The following is a 19,602-nucleotide window of genomic DNA, read 5'->3' on the forward strand; positions in this document are numbered from 1 at the left end:
CTGCTTAATGCAAAAGGTCGTTGTCTGCCCCCGCGGTGACCAGCCAGAGCGGAGCAAAGCCCCTCCGTAACAAAAGGTTCGGGACATGTCTAGGAGGTCCATTTCTCTCAGGCGGTCGACACAGCTGGGCAGAGCTTGTCCCTTCATCGTCACCAAAATTGACGTGCGGAAACAACTTTACAACCTATAAAGTCATAAAACTTTACAACTCACAAAGTTATAAAGCAGGTATGTTGGGCGCAAGGGGATCGTTCCACCATTCATGCGCAACTTCTAACAATCTGAGGTGTGTTTAAATACAGTAAGGTGTTACATATTCATAATGACCCCATGAACGCCTATACATATTCATAACTTTTCCCGCTTCTTATTAAAATGAGTCTCAGGTAATCATCTCCATGGTCTCCTCCTTGACCCCTCTGTTGCACCTGCCCAGTGCCATCTGGTGCTCTTGAGGAGGGGTCTTTGGATGAAGGCTCCTTCAGCTTCGTCACAGTGAACTTTGTAGCTTTGGCTCATTATGCTGAATCGACTGGAACCCAAGCTGCCAAGTCGATTGAAACCAGACTGGCTCCCCCTTTTTGCTGTAAATCTTCGTTATCTTGTCTCCTCAAGGTTACAGCTGGTGCAGTAAGACTTCTTACATAGGCATTTGATGGGGTTCTGTTTTTCTTAACGTGAGTTTACATAGAGCTCTAAACTAAGCACTTCTTGTGTGGCTAAGCCCTGAAGTGTTAGTTCGTTAGTAGGCACCCATTATATGCTTAGTAAAACCTTAAAATGTTAGTTCCCTCTATCAACCTCTCTGCCCAACCTGGGCCAGGCTCTCAGCACCCTCAGCACAAACAATTTCTGCATCATGTCCGGCCCGAATCTCCCGTTTTAGTTTAAAACCATCACCCCTTGTCCTGTCACTACAGGAGCAGAGGGGCACAATCCCCCCCAAACCTGCTGCTCACGGGGCTGGGGACGCAGCCCAGGACACGGGTGGGTTCTGGGCTGCCCGCGCACATGGCCGGGTCATGGCCAATGTCTCAGCCCAGCACCCCAAGCCCTTCTCCTGGGGCTGCTCCCCATCCTCCATCCAGCCTGGACCAACACCGGCGTTGCCCCGACCCAAGTCCCGGTTCGTCCCTTCTCACCCCCCACCGCGTGTCCCCTCGCTCTGGGGGTCCCTCCCTCGGGGGTTCACCCGCACTGTCCTGCCCACACCGCTCATGTCCATGCGTGGGCGTGCCAGCTTTTGCGGGGACGGTTCCGTCCCTCCGAATCCCGCCCCCTATGGGACGCGGAGCCGCGCGCCCTTCCGGACCGCTAGGGGGCGGTAGAGCATGGAAACCATAGCGTTACCGGCGCTTCGTCATCTCCCCGCGCCGCCGCTTCCGTATCCGCCTCGCTCCTTGCGGCGCGGCCCCGCAGTGGGGAGGCGGCGGCGGCGGCAGCGGGAGCCCGGCTGGAGCCACCCGGATGGCGTCCAGCTCCTCCCGCGGGCCGCGCTGCCGGGAACGGAGCCGCCGGGGCCGCGCGGGACGGGGCTCGGTGCCCAGGGGCTGCAGCCGGAGCCGCAGCCCGGTGCGGGACGGGGAATCCCGAGCGTTCCGTACGTACCGAGGGGCGGGCGGGTACCGGGACTGCTGCGGGAGGGAGTCGCTCACCGGGGCATGATGCGGTGCCGCAGGCGGGACTCGAACCCCGGGACCTTCTCGTGCCCAGGGGGACAGCGGGATTCAAACTCCCGTGACAGCATCGTGTCACAGGGTGACCGGTGGGATTCGAACCCCTGGCACCACATCGTGCCCCGGGTGGACAGCAGGATTCGAACCCCTGGCACCGTATTGTGTCCCAGGGGCTGCGGCGGGATTCGAACCCCTGGCACCGCATCGTGCCCCGGGGGGACAGCAGGATTCGAACTCTTGGCACCACATTGTGCCCAGGGGGACCGGCGGGATTCGAACCCCTGGCACCACATCGTGCCCCGGGGGGACCGGCAGGAATCGAACCCTCGGCACCACATTGTGCCCAGGGGGACGGGTGGGATTCGAACCCGTGGCACCACATCGTGCCCCGGGGGGATAGCAGGATTCGAACCTGTGGCACTGCATTGTGTCCCAGGGGCTGCGGCGGGATTCGAACCCCCGGCATCACATCATGCCCCGGGGGGATAGCAGGATTCGAACTCGTGGCACCGCATTGTGTCCCAGGGGGACCGGCAGGTGCTAAGGGGCCCGGGCGATATTGGGTAGGAGGTTCAAATCCCATCAGAGGCACCACATCGTGCCCCAGGGGGACTCGCGGGTGCTGAGGGGCCCTGGAGTGTTCTTATGCGATTTCTGGGTTTTATTTTTGGGCAGGGGAGCTGTCGCCACTGGGAGATCCAGACGCTTTGGGTCATTCTGAAGACGGAGGAGAAAGTACCAAATCTCAGCTGAAAACCACCCAAAAACCCAAAGACCAAAATGATCCTTGTGGTGCCAACGGCCAAGCCCCTGCGGGGACCGAGGCGCAGGGTGAGCCCTCGGTGACATCGGAGAACGGGTCCGTGCTGCCCCGCAAGGCACCCGGGAAGCGCGGTCGCAAGCCCAAGGCGGAGATGCTGCTGCTGAAGCTGTCGCAGGACCTGGAGTGCCCGACCCCGCAACCCCTCTGCCTGCAGAAGGTCCTGGGGAGCAACGAGGCAGAGGATGGTCCCGAGACACCCCCCGGCGGGCGCCCCAAGAGGCGGGCAGCCAAAGTGTGAGCAGGGGCAGCGGGGCCTGGGGTCACAGGGGAGTTTGGGCGGATGGGCAGATGCTGCTCTTGGAGCGATTCCTTGAGACCTCAGCCTTGCCTGAGAGGGCTCAGTGTCCTTCTTGAAGGACTTGGTTTCACGTTGGTGGGACAAACTGGTTCCTCATGAAATGACCTTTTCTTGCTTTGGGAGGTGTTTGGGTCCAGGACGAGGGAGTGGGGGGACAGCAGGGGTCGTGGATGGGCTCGCAGGGGATGCGGGTGGGCTCGCAGGGGTTGGGATGGGCTCGCAGGGGTTGGGATGGGCTCACGGGGTTGGATGGGCTCACGGGGTTGCGATGGGCTCGCAGGGGCCGTGATGGGCTCACAGAGGTTGAGATGGGCTCATGGGGTTGCGATGGGCTCGCAGGGGCCACGATGGGCTCGCAGGCTGTGCTGTCTGGCTGCAGTGGGCTGTCTGCAGTGGGGAAGAGGTTTCCCTGGTTGCTGGCAAAGCCAGGAGGAGGTTTGTCCAGTGGGGAGCAGGACACACTATGCGAACCATGTGCTACTGGAAGGGCAGAGCTGGGGGGTTGTGCTCTGGGGGCTCTGGTTGCAGCTCGAGTGGTGCTGGTGCTCTCCGAGGGCCTGTGCGAGCCCCGTTTTGCAGGGGCAGGGCTGTTGGGGCTGCAGTGCCCTGGTCCCCTCGTGCTGCTGCACAGAGGGAGATGCAGCACCGGCAGCGGGTGCCTGGGGCTGGAGCTCCCTTTGCTGAGGGCGCTCACAGGAAGATCTCTGGTTTTTCTGGTTTTCTTGCATTCTGGCTGGCAAAGGGCCACGGCTGCTCTGCCCACTGGGTGTGTTCACTGGGGAGGGCAGGGGACGCTGGCCGACCCCATGGCGGGGCTGCAGGCTGGCAGTGCATCCAGGCGGGCTCTGCCGCAGCCCAGCAAATTGCTTGCCCAGACCTGGAGCTGGTCCCTACACGGTCCCTCTGTTCACCTCCGGGCGATGCCTTCGGTGTCCCAGGGCTCTGCTGTACCTGCAGCAGCTGGCGGAGGAGCTGTCGTCTGTGTGCCAACCTCCAGCTCCCACCGAGGGTGCCCAGGAGCCGGCGCCAGAGCTTGAGCATGTCCAGAAGAAGCGCCGGGGCCGGAGGAAGAAGGAGAAGGAGGAAACCGATAGCGATGATCCTGCAGGAGATGCTGACTTTGTGCCCTCGAAGGAGGTGTTGCTGCAGGCGGAGGAGGAGGAGGGGAGCGATGCGCCGCTCAGTGAGGTGTCGGAGCCGGAGCTGGAGGTGCTGCGAGGACAGGGAGGGAAGACGTCACCCACAGGGGTAAGGGCAGGGTCTCTGCTGTGGCCGCTTCCTCCCTTTGACCTGGCAGGAACAACACGAAGTGTGTGAGCTGTGGTGTGGTGTCCCCAGCCCTGGCTGTTCGGGGCAGGACAGCCCTGAAGCAGGACTTGGGGACAGCACAGCCCCCGTCAGCCGTGGTCCAGGCACGAGCTCTCTGGGCTGAACTGCGGGCAGAGGTGGGATGGGGATGGACATGGGTACTCCTGGGAGAGAGGTGCGGGGGTCTTGGGCTCTGCTGGAGCCCGTGGGAGATGAAGGCCGGATCCTGGGTGCTGTCCTATAGGTTGTGTATGTCCCCAGAGTGGGACTTTGTGTCGTTAGCCCAGCGTGACATGGTCTTGGTGAGGGCTGTGGCTGGGGAGATCTCTGTGCCAGGGGCCGTGTCAGTGCCATTTAGGACAGGCGGGTCCCCAAAGGGCTCGTGGGAATGTCTGGGCAGGCAGAGGCAGCCGGGCCGGGCCCTTGCGCCAGGTCCTGCTCTCAGTCTGCTCTTGTGCCCAGAGATCCAAGCCCCTCTGCCGCGGCCTCGCTCCCAACGGCTTCCACAACTCCGTCATGGCCCCGGTGGAGAAGTGCTCCAGCCTCACCTGCAGCCTGTGAGTGGGGGCCGGGGGGTTGGGCTGGGCTGTGGGGAGCAGTGGCTGCTGGTGCCCTGGGCGCCATCAGTGTCACAGTGTCACCGTGCCATCGGGAATGTCAGCATTCCACCAGCAGCTGCTGCGGATGGGCCCTGTCACCTGCAGAAGCACCATGGGTGGCAGAGCGGGGAGGGTGTGGGGGCCTGCCTGTGCCACGGACAGGGTGCAGGGGCTCCCTGTGCCATGTCGGGGTGTGGGGGCTGCCTGTGCCATGGGCAGGGTGCAGGGGGGCGCTCCCTGTGCCATGTCAGGGTGCAGGGATTGCCTGTGACATGGGCAGGATGCAGGGGGGGGCTGCCTGTGCCATGGGCAGGGTGCGGGGGGTGGGATTCCCTGTGCCATGTTGGGGTGCAGGGGGCTCCCTGTGCCATGTTGGGGTGCAGGGGCTGCCTGTGCCATGGACAGGGTGCAGGGGCTCCCTGTGCCATGTTGGGGTGCGGGGGCTGCCTGTGCCATGGGCAGGGTGCGAGGTGCGGGTGCTCCCTGTGCCATGTCGGGGTGAGGGGGCTCCCTGTGCCATATTGGGGTGCGGGGGCTCCCTGTGCGGGGGCAGACGGGCAGCGGGGCTGTGGCTGAGGTCTGACACGGCTGCAGGCGGGACCAGCAGCACTCGCAGTGGGAGTTTCCCGACTGGATCCCGCTGGCGCACAAGTGGACGTGTCTCTCTGACAGGTACCCGGGGAGGGGCTGGGGGACACGTGGCACAGGCGCTGCCTGCGCCCGGGCTGCGGGATGGGGCAGGACCCGGCGATGCTGGGGACAAGCTGGGGGAAACGAGGGCATGGTGGGTGCTGAACCCCCTATCCCTCTGATGGGATCAGTCCCCAGCATGGCGCCTTCTTGTCGTGGGCTTCGGGGGTCTCGTAGATTTGGCCATGGAGTTTCATCAGCCCTGAGGGTGGGCAGTGGGAGGCAGCTGGGCTGTGTGGGGCTGGGACGGATGCTGGGACATGGGGCTATTCTGGGGGGTGGGGAGGTGTCCCCTCACCTGCTGCCCCCCCAGCGAAGCTGCCCCGTACCTGCCAGCAGAGGAGAAGTCTCCCCTCTTCTCCATCCAGCGGGAGGGCATTGAGGACAATGGTGTCCTGTACCGGATGAACAGGTCAGTGATGGGTGCGCGGGGACTGCGGGGCAGTGGCTGTCGTGCTGGGACAGGCTGTGTCCCCAGGGCTGCGGGGCCGATGGCCGGGGGGGCCTGAGCAGCCACCCTGCAGCCTGCCCGGGGGCCCCCACCTGCCCCACGCTGCTCTCACCCACCCCCCGGCAGGTTCAACTCACTGCAGCCCCACGCCGAGCGCCTGGACGTCTCCTTCTTCGTGGGCGGCCCCGTGTGGGCCATGGAGTGGTGCCCGTCCCCGGAGGGCTCGGCGGCGGCGCAGTACGTGGCCATCTACTGCCACAGGAGCATGGAGGAGACGCACAGCATGGCCGGGCTGCACGGCGGCCCCGTGCTCCTGCAGCTCTGGGGCCTGGGCGCGCTGCAGCAGGAGCAGGGGTGAGTGGCCTGGCTAGGGACGGGCTCCCGGGGACAGGGCAGGGTCCTGCCTCTTCCTCCATGGCCAAGCTGGTTCATCCTCTGCCAGCGCCACCAACCACGGCCTGAGCCCCGTGGGGGCTGTGCTGGTGGCCAGCTTCGCTTCTGGTGTATACTGGAGCTGCTGGTGTATACTGGAGCTGCTGGGCTCCCACATTCATCACGGCTCAACCCATGCCTGCAGCTCTGCCGACAAAGCCGCGCTGGCCTACGCCATCGCCACCGACCACGGCTGCGTCTGGGACATGAAGTTCTGCCCCAGCGGCGCCTGGGAGCCGCCCGACGCTGCCAGGCAGGTGGGTGGGCTGCAGCGGGACCCCCGGCCCTGGGGGCTGCCCTTGGTTTCCCCCGGGGTTTCTGCGCATCCTCGCTGAAGCCTGGCGTGCCCGGGCAGGGGACGGTGGCCCCGCGCTGAGCCCCTGTGTTGTCCCGCAGCACCCGCAGATGAGCCGGCTGGGCCTGCTGGCCGTGGCCTTCTCGGATGGGAAAGTGGTGCTGTACGCGCTGCCGCACCCCGGAGCCCTGCACCGCGCCAAGAGAGCCCAGGTAAAAGGTAGGAAGAGCCGCGGCGCCGGGCAGGGCCATCCCGGCCCCCTCCCACCGTGCTGGGGGCGGCGGGTGAGCCCGGGGCCAGGGCCCTCTACCCGTGCTGGAGGCCGAGCTGGGGCATGGCCATGGGGCACGGCTGTGGGGCAGCCCCCAATCAGCCGGTGCAGCTGGGACCAGTCGCTGCTGCCCTCTGGCAGAGGCGCGGCGGCAGGGGGAGCAGGACTGCGTTTTGATGTCAAAGCGCGGCTGACACAGAAGCGAGCTCGGTCTCCAGGGGACACTGCCACAGCCCGGCTGGGGACAGCTCTGGGGACAGCCCTGGTGAGGCTGGGCCCTGGGCTGGGGGGACTCAGGGCAGGGTTGCTGTGACTGCAGTGGAAGGTCTCAGGGCGAGGCGTTGCTGCCATGGCGTGTTCTCCAGCCTTTTCCCACCGCCCCGCTCACCGCTGGGAGCACGTCTTCCCACGGCAGAGCTGCTCCTACCAGCCCGGCTCAAGCCGTTTGTCATGGTGGGGACCTAGGGCTCGGCACGCTCGGCTGCTCGGACTAATGGCGCTTGTAACGGTCTCATCTCCTGGATGCCGGGCAAGATTGATGGCCTGTGCGTGCTGCCCGTGGTCAATCAGCCGCGGCCGACAGCCCACGCGTCCACGGCTGACAATGGAAATGGGTTCTCTGCACCGAGCGCGGCTGCCGACCCCCGTTGCCGCGTCGTGCCGCTCTCGGCGCGGCTCTGGATGGTTCGTGCTGGCTGCCGCAGGCCCCACGTGGGCAGCTTGCGGCAGGCGCGGATCCTTCCCAGCCCACACGGCTCCTGCAGCCGGGCCGGGTCTGGTCACGTCGCGTCTCCCGGCTGTGGCTGCACGTCCCGTCCCCGTCACCGAGTCTCACCACCGCGCTGGGCTGCGGGTTTGCAGGATCGGTGCCAGGCTGCAGCGCTGGGTCCTGCGGGAGCTCCCGGCTCGGCTGTGCCGGCATCACCGAGGCTCCCCGTACCGCAGCGGGAGATTGTGCCTGGCAGCGCCGGGGCTGCTCTGCGTGCCGAGCCCCGGCTGCGGTGGAGGTGCCGGGAAGATGCATGGCTGCTGTGTCAGTGTGACGCCTTCTCCGCCGCGGCTGCCGCGCTGGTGCTGGCTGTGCCTGAGGACAGCCCCGCGCAGGGGACGGCGGTCTGACCCAGAGGTGTCTCCGGCAAAGCTGGTGCCTGTGGTCCCACAGGCACCTTGTCGTGGGCGCGGGGGTCTCAGCACAGTGTGTCACCCCCGGGAGTGGCTGCCTGGGCTGCTCCAGCCTGTCACCGCTGCCGCCTTTAGCAGATCCGTCATCCCACACGGCTGCTCCTTCGCTCCCCAGGCAGCCGTGGTCCAATCTGGCCCTGTGTGCCACCGGGTTACCTCGAGATCGATGAAGGGTCTTCTATCGAGGCAGCCGGGTGTGGTGGGGGAAGATCTCTGGGGTGGGGAGAATGTCAGCCCTGCCCCTCGCTGCCCCAGGCACCTTTCGGGGTGTCGCTGCCTCTGGCACCATCAGCTCTGGCTGCAGGAGCTCCCGCCGCCGCCTGCTCTCGGGTTTCCTGCTCCCCGCGCTGTTCTGCTTGTGGTGGGGACGCTGGTTGGACGGGTGGCAGGACAGGGCCAAGGAGCGCTGAGCCAGGCCCCTGCCACGGAGCTTCTGGGAGAGCTGGGCCCTGTCCTGATCGTCCTCTGCTCTCTTCCAGATGGGCCCTTCCACAAGCACGTTATCTGCAAGGTCAGTGTCCCCACCAGTGCGGTGCCACCGGTGCTGGTGCCCAGCGAGTCTCCGGCTGGGGCAGCGCGAGGCTGCAGAGCCCGCTGGCCCCGGGGTGTTTGGGGTGGCAGAGCAGAGCCGCGCCCCACACCTGGGTGTCCCTGGCTCTTGGGACGCCGTGGCACCAGCGTGGGCTGCAGGTGGTGCGTGTCCCTCGGCCGCAGGTGCAGTGCATCGCCACGCTCCAGGTGGGCTCCATCCAGGCCGGGAACGTGTCCGAGTGCGGGCAGTGCTTCAGCCTCTCCTGGATGCCATCCAAGCCCCATCATCACCTCGCAGCAGGTTTTTATGACGGTGAGTCCTGCACGAGAGGGACCGCGTCCCACGGCAGAGCCGCTGGGGATTGATTGACCCTCGCCCTGTGAGCGGCAGAGACCGAGCGGAGCTTTGTGCTCCTTCAGCCTCTCCTGGGGGAACAAGGGGAAGGAGGATGAGGAGGTGGGAAGCATCAGGGTGAGAGCAGTCAGGGCCAGGCACCACACAGGAGCCTCTGCCCGCTCCTGGCACAGGAGAAATGTTTATCGTGGGCTGCCCATGAGCAACCTCACGTACCTGTCGGCTCCAGGACATGGCTCTGGCTTGATCCCCATCTGTCTGATTTGTTTGTATCTGGCTTGGGGTGATCTGCAACTCCCTTCAGGACCTGCTGTACCCGAGCCAGCCTGTCCTGCTCTAAACCCCGGCCCTGGCTCAGCCGCTGCCTCGCAGCTCCTGCAGCCCCTGCCCGTCCCCCTGCCCCGGGTCCCGCAGCACTGGGCATCCCCCACAGCACCAGCACAGCTGCGGGGCAGCTCCTGACGGCCGCGGGTCTGGTCCTGCAGGCACCGTGGCCATCTGGAACCTGCTCACCAAGTCCCTGCTGCAGTGCATGCGCCAGCCCAACGGCTCCCTCAAGCTCTACCCGTTCCGGTGCTTCCCGGCCCACGACCACGCGGTGCGGAGCATCGAGTGGTGCAAGGCCGACAGGTGCGGGCGCTGCCTGGGGGCTGAGGCTGTGTTGCTGGAGTGGGCTCCAAGCACTTGGTGCTGGTGGCACGGGACCCTCTGAGGCACCGAAGAGGTTGGGTTGGGTTTTGTGGGGTGAGGAGGGTTGAGCCCATGGAGCAGCGTGGTGCTGCAGGACCGTGGCCACCGTGTCCCTGCGGTGGGGACGGGGCACGGCTCTGCGCTGGGGTCTCAGCGCTGCTTTTCTCCTGGTTCTCAGCAACGTCCTGGTCACGGCAGGGAGCGACCGCAAGATCAAGTTCTGGGACCTGCGGCGGCTCTACGAGCCCATCAACAGCATCAAGCGGTTCCTCAGCACCGAGGTGGCCTGGCTGCTGCCCTACAACGGTGTCACGGTGGCCCAGGACAACTGCTGCGCCTCGTGAGTTCTGGGGCCACCGCTCTGTGCCCGGGGCCCGCGCTGCTGCTGGGGGCTGCTCGTGCCTCGTCTCACGTGTCCCCAGTGTCCTCGGGGCTCCCTGTGGTCTCTCCCTCCCCAGGAGCGTTGGGCTGTGCCAAGGGCTCTGCCCGCGCTGGGTCACAGCACACGTTGGTGCGGCCGGGGGGACGCTGTCCTGGGGCTCCAGGGTGGCCCTATGCTGGCACAAATTGGCAGAAGGGTTCTGGGGTCTTGGTGTGTTCTCAGCCTCTGGGAGCTGCCCTGAGCTGCCTCGTGATGCTGTGACACGGAGCTAGAGTGAGGGGGGCCCCCCAAAACACCCAGGGTCTCTGGGGAGGGGGCTGCTGCCTGGCTCGCGCTGTCTTGGGGTGGCAGCACGGAGCTCCATCCTCATCCCTTCTGCTGCAGCTACGGGCTCTGCGGGATCCACTACATCGACGCCGGGTACTTGGGCTTCAAGGCATATTTTGTGGCCCCTCGCAAGGGGACCGTGTGGGTAAGAGGCTGCTGCAGCGCGGTTCTGTCCCGGGGGCTGCGGTGGAGGGGTTGGTGCCTGCTCCAAACCCAGCTCGCTGGGGGGTGAGGCCCTTGGGGTCACCCTCTACCCCCCGACAAGGGACCCTGGCACCTGGGTGAGGTGGTGGCCGCACCCCTGGCCCCGTCCCTGCCCAGGATTGGTGTTCACGGTGCAGGGGGACCCTGCCCCCTAAACCCTGCGTTCCTGCAGAGCATTTCTGGCTCGGACTGGCTGAACACGGTGGCTGCAGGGGACATCACCGGCGAGCTGGTGGCTGCGGTGCTGCCCGACCTGGCCGTCAACCCCCGCAACGTCAAGCGCTCCTCGGACCGCAGATTTGTAAGGGGAGGTCGTGTCAGTGACACGCGTGGTGCCCTGTTTGTCCCCTACGGCAGCACCTCCTCCCTCCCCCACCCCAACCCCGCCATGCCGTGGGGCAGGACAGGCTCCTGGGCCCCCTGCCCCGCTCAGCCCCCTCTGTGGGGAGCAGCGGGACCCCCCGCCCTGCCCTGAGCCCCGTCTCCCCCACAGCCGGTCTACAAAGCCGACCTGCTGCCCTGCAGCCCCGCCGGGCCGGAGGGCGCCGAGCAGGCGCTGCCCAAGACCAGGCGCTACAGCGAGATGGTCACCAAGAGCTACATCAAGTTCCGGGACACAGACCTGGTAGGAGGGCAGGGACTGGGGGTCCTGAACAGGGGCAGGACTGTGGGAGCAGCGCTGGGTGCTGTGGGGTGGGGGTAGGGGGCTGTGGGACGGTCACAGAGTGGTGGAAGTGGGGCTGGGGGCTGTGGGGTGTGATGGGGAGGGTGGGAGCAACAGAGGCAGGGGTCACCACTCAGATGCTGGAGCAGCCCCCCGCTCTGGTGGAGCTCAGGGTGGCAGCCCTGAGAGCAGGGGATGGGCTGCGCTGCCTCCTGGCCTCTGCAGAGACCCTCACCAGTTTGGGGTCCCCACGGGCAGGCAGCCCCACTCACAGGACAGTGGGGGTCACAGCTATGGGATGGAGCTGGGGGGTCTCAACTCCACCTGTGCCAGACCAGGCTGTGCCCAAGGCCCCAGGAGGGGGGTCCCGAGACTGGGTCTGAGCTGCTTGGGGCCACAGGGGGACGGGGTGGGCTCTGCCACGCTGCAGCCGCCCTGCCCAGGGCCTGGCCCTGCTGCCCTTTGCCGTGGGTGACCCCGAGGGCGACACGTGTCCCCTGAGCGAGCAGCAACCGCTGGTGCCGTGGTGCTGGCGCTGCCAGGGCCGCTGTGCGAGCAGCGCTCCTGCCCCGCGCACGCAGCCATGGCGGTGCCGCCGCTCCACAGCGCAGCTTCAGGAACCTGCCCAGCCGGGAGCCCATGCGCAGGATGCACCGGCAGGAGGGGGCGGCGGAGCTCAACCTCGACCGCCTGCAGCTGGAGTCCCTGCACAAGGTGAGGGCGGCGTGTCCCCGTGTCCCCACAATCCGGGCTGACCGTGGTGCGGGGTCCCGGCACCACAACCCACCCCGTTCTCCCCCCGCAGGTGCGCTTCAGCCCCAACCTGGACTCGCAGGGCTGGCTGGTGTCGGGGGGGCAGGCGGGCATCGTGCGGGTGCACTGCCTGGCGGGACTGTCCTCCGGCGTGGGCCACGAGCTGCTCCTGGAGCGCCGGGCCCGCTTCAGCGCCCTGCACGGGGCTGAGCCCGGCAGCCCCCGGCCCGCCGAGCGCTCCCCGCTGCCGGCAGAGTAGCGCCACGGGTCCCTCTGCCGCCACACGCACCCCGAGCAGGAGCTCGGGGCCGGCTGTGCTGTCCGGGGGGGCTGTGCACCCCCTCTCGGTGCTTCTCACCCTCTGGGCCCCCCCTCAGGGGAGGGACGGCTGCTCGCAGCCGTCACCTGGAACGCTCAGGACACTCGTGCTCTGGGCCCAGAAAGTTCCTTTTGCGCTGTTTGGTCTGAGCTGGTTGCAGGGAGGGCGGTGGGACCGGTGCGCATCCCTGGGTTGAGCTGCGGGTCTTGGGGCCCGATGCCGGGGAAGCCCCCGTGGGCCCCTCATGGGGCTGTGCTTGCTCTTGCCCCCGTCCCCCCTGAGCCCCCGTGCGGGTGCAGGCAGGGGCCGGGGCCAGCCCTGTCCTGGGCAGGGTGCCGGGAGCTCGGGAGTTGCTCACATTGAGCCTGTGTTCAGCTGTGCAGTAAACGTCGTTTGTTTTCTAAGGGCTGGTTGTGGTGCTTGCACGGGGCGCCCGTGGCTGCGGCACTCAGGGGGTCCGGGGCCGTCCCCCCTCCCCAGCCCCTCCTGGCTGCCTGCGCTGCTGATGCTGCTCTCCAAAAAGTTTATTGGCGCCACGGGCTCTGCCACCGCCCGCCGGGCTCCTTGCACAAAGAGACGGACAGACAGACAGACAGACACACACACACACACACACTCCACAGGGGCAACAGACACAGACTCACAGCGCTGGGGATGGGTCAGGCCAAGGTGGGGGAGCAGGACCAGGGCAGCCACGCTCGGGTCGAGCCCCGTGTCCCTGCACCCGCCTGGGGCAGCAGCTTCCCCGGCCCACAGCCCATGGCCGTGGGGCAGCCCCTGCCGCCATGGGGCACAGGAGCATCTGGGGCCACAGCTGAGGCTGGGATCACCCCCTGGGGATGTCCCCTCTCTTCCTTGGGCCCTTCGGCAGTGGCTCCCTCCTGTCCCCTCTCCTGCAGGGGACAACAGGGCTCCGAGGGGGGACATGTGGTGAGGCAGGACCCCCCTTCTTTGGGGCAGGTCCCCCCCTCCTTTGGGGCTGGTCCCCTCCCGGCACAGCTGGGGTGCAGGTTCCCAGGGGAGCCCCTGTGCTGCAGGGGCCAGGCTCTGTGTCCCTGTGCCCCGTGCCCTGCACCCTCGGGGGCACTGTCCCCACCTGGGGCTCCGCAGCAGCAGGTGGGTGCAGCACAGGGACACCCCGTGGCCATCCCCACTCAGGCGCTGCACCTCCTGCTGCAGGGGCAGTTCTGCTCGCCCGTGGGATGGGGACCGGGCCGGGCCCGACCCGGCTGTGCGGCGGGTGGGGGCTCAGGCACGGGGGTCCTGGCAGTGCTGGCAGGCTGCCATCTCCTCCCGGTACCGCTCCACCTGCACCGTGCATGCGGCAAAGCCGAACTTGCTCTGCAGCTGGCCAGTGGCTTCCTGCAGCACCATCTCGGGGTCGGCGCTGGCGTCTGGGGACAGCGCGGCTCAGCCCCCAGTGTGTGGGCAGCCAGCGGGTCCCCCCCGCCGTGCCCGGGGCTGTGGGTGCTGGGGGGCACTCACCCACAGCCACGTGCACCGACACGGCGTGGTGGCTCAGCGTCAGCGCCCAGAGGTGCAGGTCGTGGGTGCCCTTCACCCCGCGCACCCCCAGCAGCGCTTCCTTCACCGCGTCGAACTCGATGCCCCGCGGCGTCCCTGCGGCAGCGCCTGGTCACGGAGGGGCAGACCCGGCCCCAGCCCCCAGGCTGGGGACGGAGGCTCCAGGGTGAGGCAGCTTCTCACGACAGGGCCGTTTGCTTGGGCTGGGGGGTCTCAAGCGGCCGGGGAAGGACAGAGGGGGGCACTGGGTGGTGAGGGGCTGTAGCAGCTGCAGCCCTGAGGAGCTCCTGCGCCCCCCAGCCCCCTGCACCCCCCAGTCCCCTGCACCCATGGCCCCACACCCTCCTTGTCCACCACTCACCTTCCATGAGGACTCTGAAGACATCCCTGAGGATGGTGAAGGTGGAGCCGAGGACGAAGACCGAGAAGAAGAGGGTGCTGATGGGGTCTGCGATCTTGCACTGGGGCTGCAGGGAGCAGGGGCTGTGTGAGGCTGGGCACAGTGTGGGGTCCGGGGGCAGAGGCTTGGGGTGCCAGTGCCCCCCAGCACCCCGCATGGGGCTGGGGGAGTTGTTCCAATGTGCAATGCAGGGGAGTCCAGCCCAGGCACCTTGAAGTAGATGATGGTGGCAGCCACAAGGACACCGAGGCTCTGCAGCAGGTCCCCCACCACGTGGACAAAGGCCGCACGGACGCTGGTGCTGCCGGGCAGGGGGGCACGGCCGGGCAGGCAGCCCCCAGCGCTCTCCAGCTGCTCGTAGCCCCCTGCGCCGTGGCCATGGCTGGCGGGGGACTGGTGCAGGATGTGGGCCATGCTGGGGGGAGCAGGGCTGGCTCAGCGCCACGGTGCTGGCCCTGCCTGCACCCACGCACAGGCAGCAGTGCCCACACAGCACGGGCAGAAGGACACGGGCAGGGACACCCACACCCCAGGAGGGTGGAGAGGTGTGGGGCAGAGTCCCACCGTGGGGCAGGGCTGGAGGGTCAGCCGGGATGGGGCAGCCGCAGCACCCAAGGGAGGTGCGTGGGGCCAGGGCAGGGATTTGGACCTGGAGCACGCGCCAGGGCTCCCGGGCAGGGTGGGGGTGCTGCTTTTGGGTGTCCAGGGGACGAGTGGCTGGAGTATGTACGGACACAGGCTGGAAGCCGGCAGCGTATGGTGGACAGGGAACAGGGGGAGGCAGTGCTTTGAGACACAAGGCACAGGGACAGAAGGTGACCTGAGAGCCAGGGCTGGGGGTCCTGGGGTACCAGGGGCACAGGTGGGGCAGGGCTGTGGGAGGGGAGGCCAGGGCCAAGGCCAGGGGCGCGCGGGGGGGCCGCGTGTGCGCACAGCCCTGCGTGGGACGTACACCAGGTTGACGCCGACGGCGCAGGCGGATGTAGCCAGCATGGCTCGCGCCTCAATCTCGTAGTCGTTGCTGACAATGCGGGCGGCCGCCAGGTAGACAAGGGCCCCGGTCACGACCCAGATGGAGAGGACAGAGGCCAGCGCGCCCAGCGTCTCTGCGGGATGGGAGCTGTCAGCACCCACCCCAGCACTGGGGGTCCCACAGAGCCGTGCCCCCCCGCTCACCCGAGCGGTGCCAGCCGAAGCTCATGGTCTTGGTGGGCGGGCGGGTGGAGACCCAGAGGGAGAAGAGGCTGACGGACATGCTGCCCACGTCCGTCAGCAGGTGGGCTGCGTCCGTCATGATGGCCAGGCTGTGGGCCAGGTACCCGCCTGCGGGTGCAGAGCAGCTGGCACCCTGTGCCCCGCAGCCCCCCATACCTGTCCCTGTCCCGCCGTTACCTATCACCTCCCCGACCATGAAGACGCAGCAGAGGATGCAGGCGATGCTCAGTTGCCGGCGGGCCTGGAGCCTCCCCTGGCCGGGGCTGGGGGCGAGGGGGCTGCACCAGCAGTGGGGAGCCGGGGGGCGCGGTGGTGCCAGGGTCTCTGGGGAACCTGCAAAGAGACTGGGGGCGAGGGTCACAGCCGCCCGCACCGGCTCCCGGTGCCCCTCCCCGGCACCCCCGGGACTCCCGGTAGCCACAGTCCGGCGCGGGGCTCCCGCTGGCCGGGCCGCTGCCGAGCTCCGGGCACACGGCGCCGCCTCTCTCAGTACCCCGGCCCGGCCCGTGCGACCCCGGCGGGGGTGTCCCGGTGCCCGGGCCGGTCCCGGGGGGCCGCGCCGTGTGCCCGCCCGAGCCTCGCCGCAGCCGGTAACAACGGCGGCGGCTGCGGTCCCCGCGGGCTGCGCCCCCGCCCCGGCCCACCGGCGGGTCCCGCTACCGCACCGGGCTCTGCGGCCGGGCCGCCGGCGGGGAACCCGGAACGTTCGGAGGAGCCGGGCCCGCGGCGGCCGAGCGCCCCGTCGGGACGGGCAGCCACGGGGCCGCCGGTGGCGGGTGAGAGTCGGCGAGGGGCCCCAGGGGGCTCGGGGCGGTGCTCGGGGGACGGTCCGGCCCCGGCTCCCCGTAGCCGGAGCTGCCCGCCTCAGCCAGGTTGTGCGGCGGTTCCGCGGGGAGCCCGGACGGGGCGGGGGATGGCGGGGCCGGGGTCGGTAGCGCTGCGGGAGCGAGTGCCTGCGGCGGAGGTGCCGGTGGGACCGGGATGTCTGGGGCCGGGCTGCTGGACGGGGCAGCGGTGCGGGGACGTGAGGCGTGGGAAGCGGGGGGCGAGCGGGGGCCGGGGCTCAGGGCGCTGATGGACTGTGTGCCCGTGTGGGGAGGCGGTGAATGGAAGGTACTGGTGCGGGGAGGTGATGGATGGACGGTAGCGGTGCGGGGAGGTGATGGATGGACGGTACCGGTGCGGGTGGGTGACGTTTGGGTGCCGGTACCAGCCGGCCGGACAGCCGAGGGGGGCTCACGGGAGGATGCTGGTTGCACTGGGATGGAGTTACCGGGACCGGGGAAGGGGTGGGTGCCGGTGCAGGGGGTGCGGGTGCCGGTGTGGGCTGGAAAGAGGTACCGGTGCACGGACGGTCAGAGCTGGCTCGGGGTCTGCGGAGGTGCGGGTGTCCGTGACAGATGGATGAGGGTGCGGGGGCTGGCGGGGACGGACGTGCCGGTGCCGGTGTCGGAGGGTGGGAGGCGTGGGAGCTGGGCAGTGCTGGACGTGCCGGGGGCTTGCGGGTCCCGGGGGGTGGGAGCTTACGTTGCCGGGGGTGCGGGGACCGAGGAGACCGTGAGGATGGGGGAACCGGGGGTGAAGGGGAAGCCGGGGGTGAAGGGAGAGCCGGTGCCGGCAGTGCGGGTACGGGGATATCAAGGGTTACAGATGCAGGGGATGATGGAGGTGGCGGTGCCAGGGGTTTGTGGGGGCACTGGGGGGTGGTGGCGCTAGTAGGGAGTGATGGGTGCCGGGGTTGGCAGTGCCGGACTGGTGGGGGTGGTAGTGCGGGGGTCATGGAGGTGCCGTGATGGAGGTGCTGCGGGTGTCGGGACGATGGCGGTGCCGGGATGCAAGTGATGGAGGTGCGGGTGCCGGGGGTGATGGTGGTGCTGAGGGTGCTGGGGGTGCCGGGAATGATGGGGGTGCTGGACGTGCGGTGCCAGGGCTCACGGAGGTGCCGGCAATGGGGTGCCGGTGCCGGGGGTGATGTGGGTGCCTGTGATGGAGGTGCCGGAGCGATGGGTGCCATGGGTGATGGAAGTGCCCGGGCGACGGATGCCGGTGCCGGGGGCGATGCGGGTGCTGGAAGTGCTGGCGACGGAGGTGCCCGTGCCGGGGATGATGGAGGTGCTGGAGGTGCTAATGAAGGAGGTGCCGGGGCGATGGGGTGCCGGTGCCGGGGGTAATGGAGGTGCCGGGGATGATGGAGGTGCCGGGGGTGATGGAGGTGCCGGGGCGATAGGTGCCGGTCGTACCTCTTGAGGCGCAGGCTGCCGTCGGCGCGGTCGCCCCGCGGGCTGACCAGGCGGGCGCTTTCGGTGCCGGTCGGTGGCTCCATGCCGGGAGCGAGCAGCACCGCGGGCACCCACCGCCGGGACGGCCGAGGCCCCGCCCCCTGTCGTGGGCCCGCCCCCCTGCCGCGGTCACGCCCCCTGCCGCGGCCCCGCCCCCTGCTGCAGCACTGGCCACACAGGCCCGCAGGGCAGAGGGAGAGAGTAGCCGGGGGTGGGGCCACACCCATGGCCACGCCCCCATGGCCACGCCCCCCCTCGGGGGCCGGGAGAAGCCGGCACCCACCGGGCTCCCCGGGGCAGGGGGTCCCACCCGGCCGTGCCACCGCCTCGGGCACCGGCATGGGGTGGCGGGGAGGGCCCAACCCGTGGTCCCACGGAGACACCAACCGAGGGCACGGGGGCCGTGGGGGGTGACCTCGCCGACACTGCACCGGGGGGCAGCACCAGCCCTGCCGGGGGTGCCGGCGAACAGGGCAGTGTGGGGGCTCTGGTTGACTTGTACGGGGGAGCTGGTGGGCTTGGGGGCTGCTCGGGTACGGGAGAGCTGCCTGGACACGCGGGAAGTTTTGTGTAGGGGGAGCTGCTTTCATGTGGGGGCTGTTTGGGTATGAGGGGACTGCTCAGATATGGGAGGACGGTTTAGGTACAGAGGGGTCCCCCCACCTCCGTCCGTGGGAAGCAGGTGGTGGAACAACTAAGCTCAGGAACCATTTTTAAGCACAAGAAAGTCATCAGGAGAAGCCAGCCTGGTTCCAGCAGCAGGAGGTCAGGCCTGGCCAACCTGAGCACCTTCCCTGATGAAATGGCAGGGCTGGCAGACGTGGGCAGCGCAGTGGGCATTGTCTACCTGGACTTCAGGAAGGATTTTGACACTGTCCCGCGAGATCCTCCTGCAGAAGCCGTGGCCGTGGGGCTGGATGAGTGAGGTGCACTGAGAACTGGCTGCACAGCCAGGCCCAGAGCCTGGGGATCAGCAGCACTAAGTCCATTTGGAGACCAGTAACCACCAGTGTACCCTGGGGTCAGTACTGGGTCCAGTATCATTTAACATTTCCATTAACTATCTGGAGGATGGGACAGGGTGTACCCTCAGCAAGTTTGGAGGTGACACGGAGCTGGGACCGGGGGTTGTGCTGCTCGGCAGTGCAGAGGGGTCTGGAGAGGCTGGAGAAATGGGGGGGCAGGAACCTCGTGAGGCTCAGTGAGGGGAAGCACAAAGTCCTGTCCCTGGGGAGGAACAACCCCAGAGCACCAGTGCGTGCTGGGGCCGCCCAGCTGGAAAGCTGCTCAGCCAAAAAGGCCCCGGGGCTGCTGGTGGACACCAAGTTGACTGTGAACCAGAAACTTGCCCTTGCTGCGACGGCGGCGAACGGTGTCCTGGGCTGCACGAGGAGCGTTATCAGGAGCGGGAGAGAGGGAATGGTCCTTCCCTCTGCTCAGCACAGGGGCCAGTGCTGGGCTCCCCTGTACAGGAGGGACATGGGTGGACTGGAGAGAGCCCAGCGAGGGGCCACCGAGGGGCTGGAGCTGCTCAGCCTGTAGTAGGGATGGGGTGGGTTGGGATGGGATGGGGTAGGATGGATGGAGTAGGATGGGATGGGTTGGGGTGGGGTGGGATGGACGGGGTCAGATGGGATGGGATGGGATGGGATGGGATGGACAGGGTGGGATGGGATGGACAGGTTGGGATGGGATGGGATGGGATGGACAGGGTCGGATGGGATGGACAGGGTCGGATGGGATGGGATGGGCTGGGATCCAGGTGCGGAAGCACCTGCCAGAGGGAGGGCAGAGGGAGCCGTGCTCTGCCAGGGGTGCCCAGAGATGGGACCAGAAGCCATGGGCACAAACTGCAGCCCGAGCGGGTCCCTCTGAGCACGGGGACACGGGACACGCTCCTCGGTGCGGGGGTGACACGGGCACAGGGAGGCGCT

General features: G+C 67.8%; 2 protein-coding genes across 2 annotated transcripts; one reads left to right on the forward strand and one right to left on the reverse strand.

The window, feature by feature from the left end:
• The first annotated feature begins 1,387 nt into the window (after window positions 1–1,387).
• On the forward strand, window positions 1,388–12,323 carry GTF3C2 (general transcription factor IIIC subunit 2). The gene is given in 18 exon segments (XM_065833700.2): window positions 1,388–1,600; window positions 2,352–2,733; window positions 3,736–4,045; window positions 4,568–4,662; window positions 5,299–5,376; window positions 5,708–5,806; window positions 5,972–6,199; window positions 6,423–6,534; window positions 6,674–6,791; window positions 8,505–8,729; window positions 8,732–8,869; window positions 9,397–9,541; window positions 9,780–9,941; window positions 10,368–10,455; window positions 10,687–10,815; window positions 11,008–11,139; window positions 11,785–11,892; window positions 11,984–12,323. Coding segments are annotated over 18 exon segments (2,889 nt in total). The 5' UTR covers window positions 1,388–1,467; the 3' UTR covers window positions 12,191–12,323.
• A 450-nt stretch (window positions 12,324–12,773) lies between these two features.
• SLC30A3 (solute carrier family 30 member 3) lies at window positions 12,774–17,909 on the reverse strand. The gene is made up of 8 exons (XM_065833719.2): window positions 17,630–17,909; window positions 15,567–15,722; window positions 15,351–15,497; window positions 15,127–15,280; window positions 14,385–14,589; window positions 14,136–14,241; window positions 13,736–13,870; window positions 12,774–13,644 (listed from the first exon to the last, which is right to left on the reverse strand). The coding sequence occupies exons 1-8, from the start codon at window positions 17,907–17,909 to the stop codon at window positions 13,499–13,501; spliced, it is 1,329 nt and encodes a 442-aa protein (XP_065689791.1). The 3' UTR covers window positions 12,774–13,498.
• Window positions 17,910–19,602: the final 1,693 nt, after the last annotated feature.

The sequence above is a fragment of the Patagioenas fasciata genome, chromosome 3 (genome assembly GCF_037038585.1).
Source record: "Patagioenas fasciata isolate bPatFas1 chromosome 3, bPatFas1.hap1, whole genome shotgun sequence".
NCBI classification, from domain to species: Eukaryota; Metazoa; Chordata; class Aves; order Columbiformes; family Columbidae; genus Patagioenas; species Patagioenas fasciata.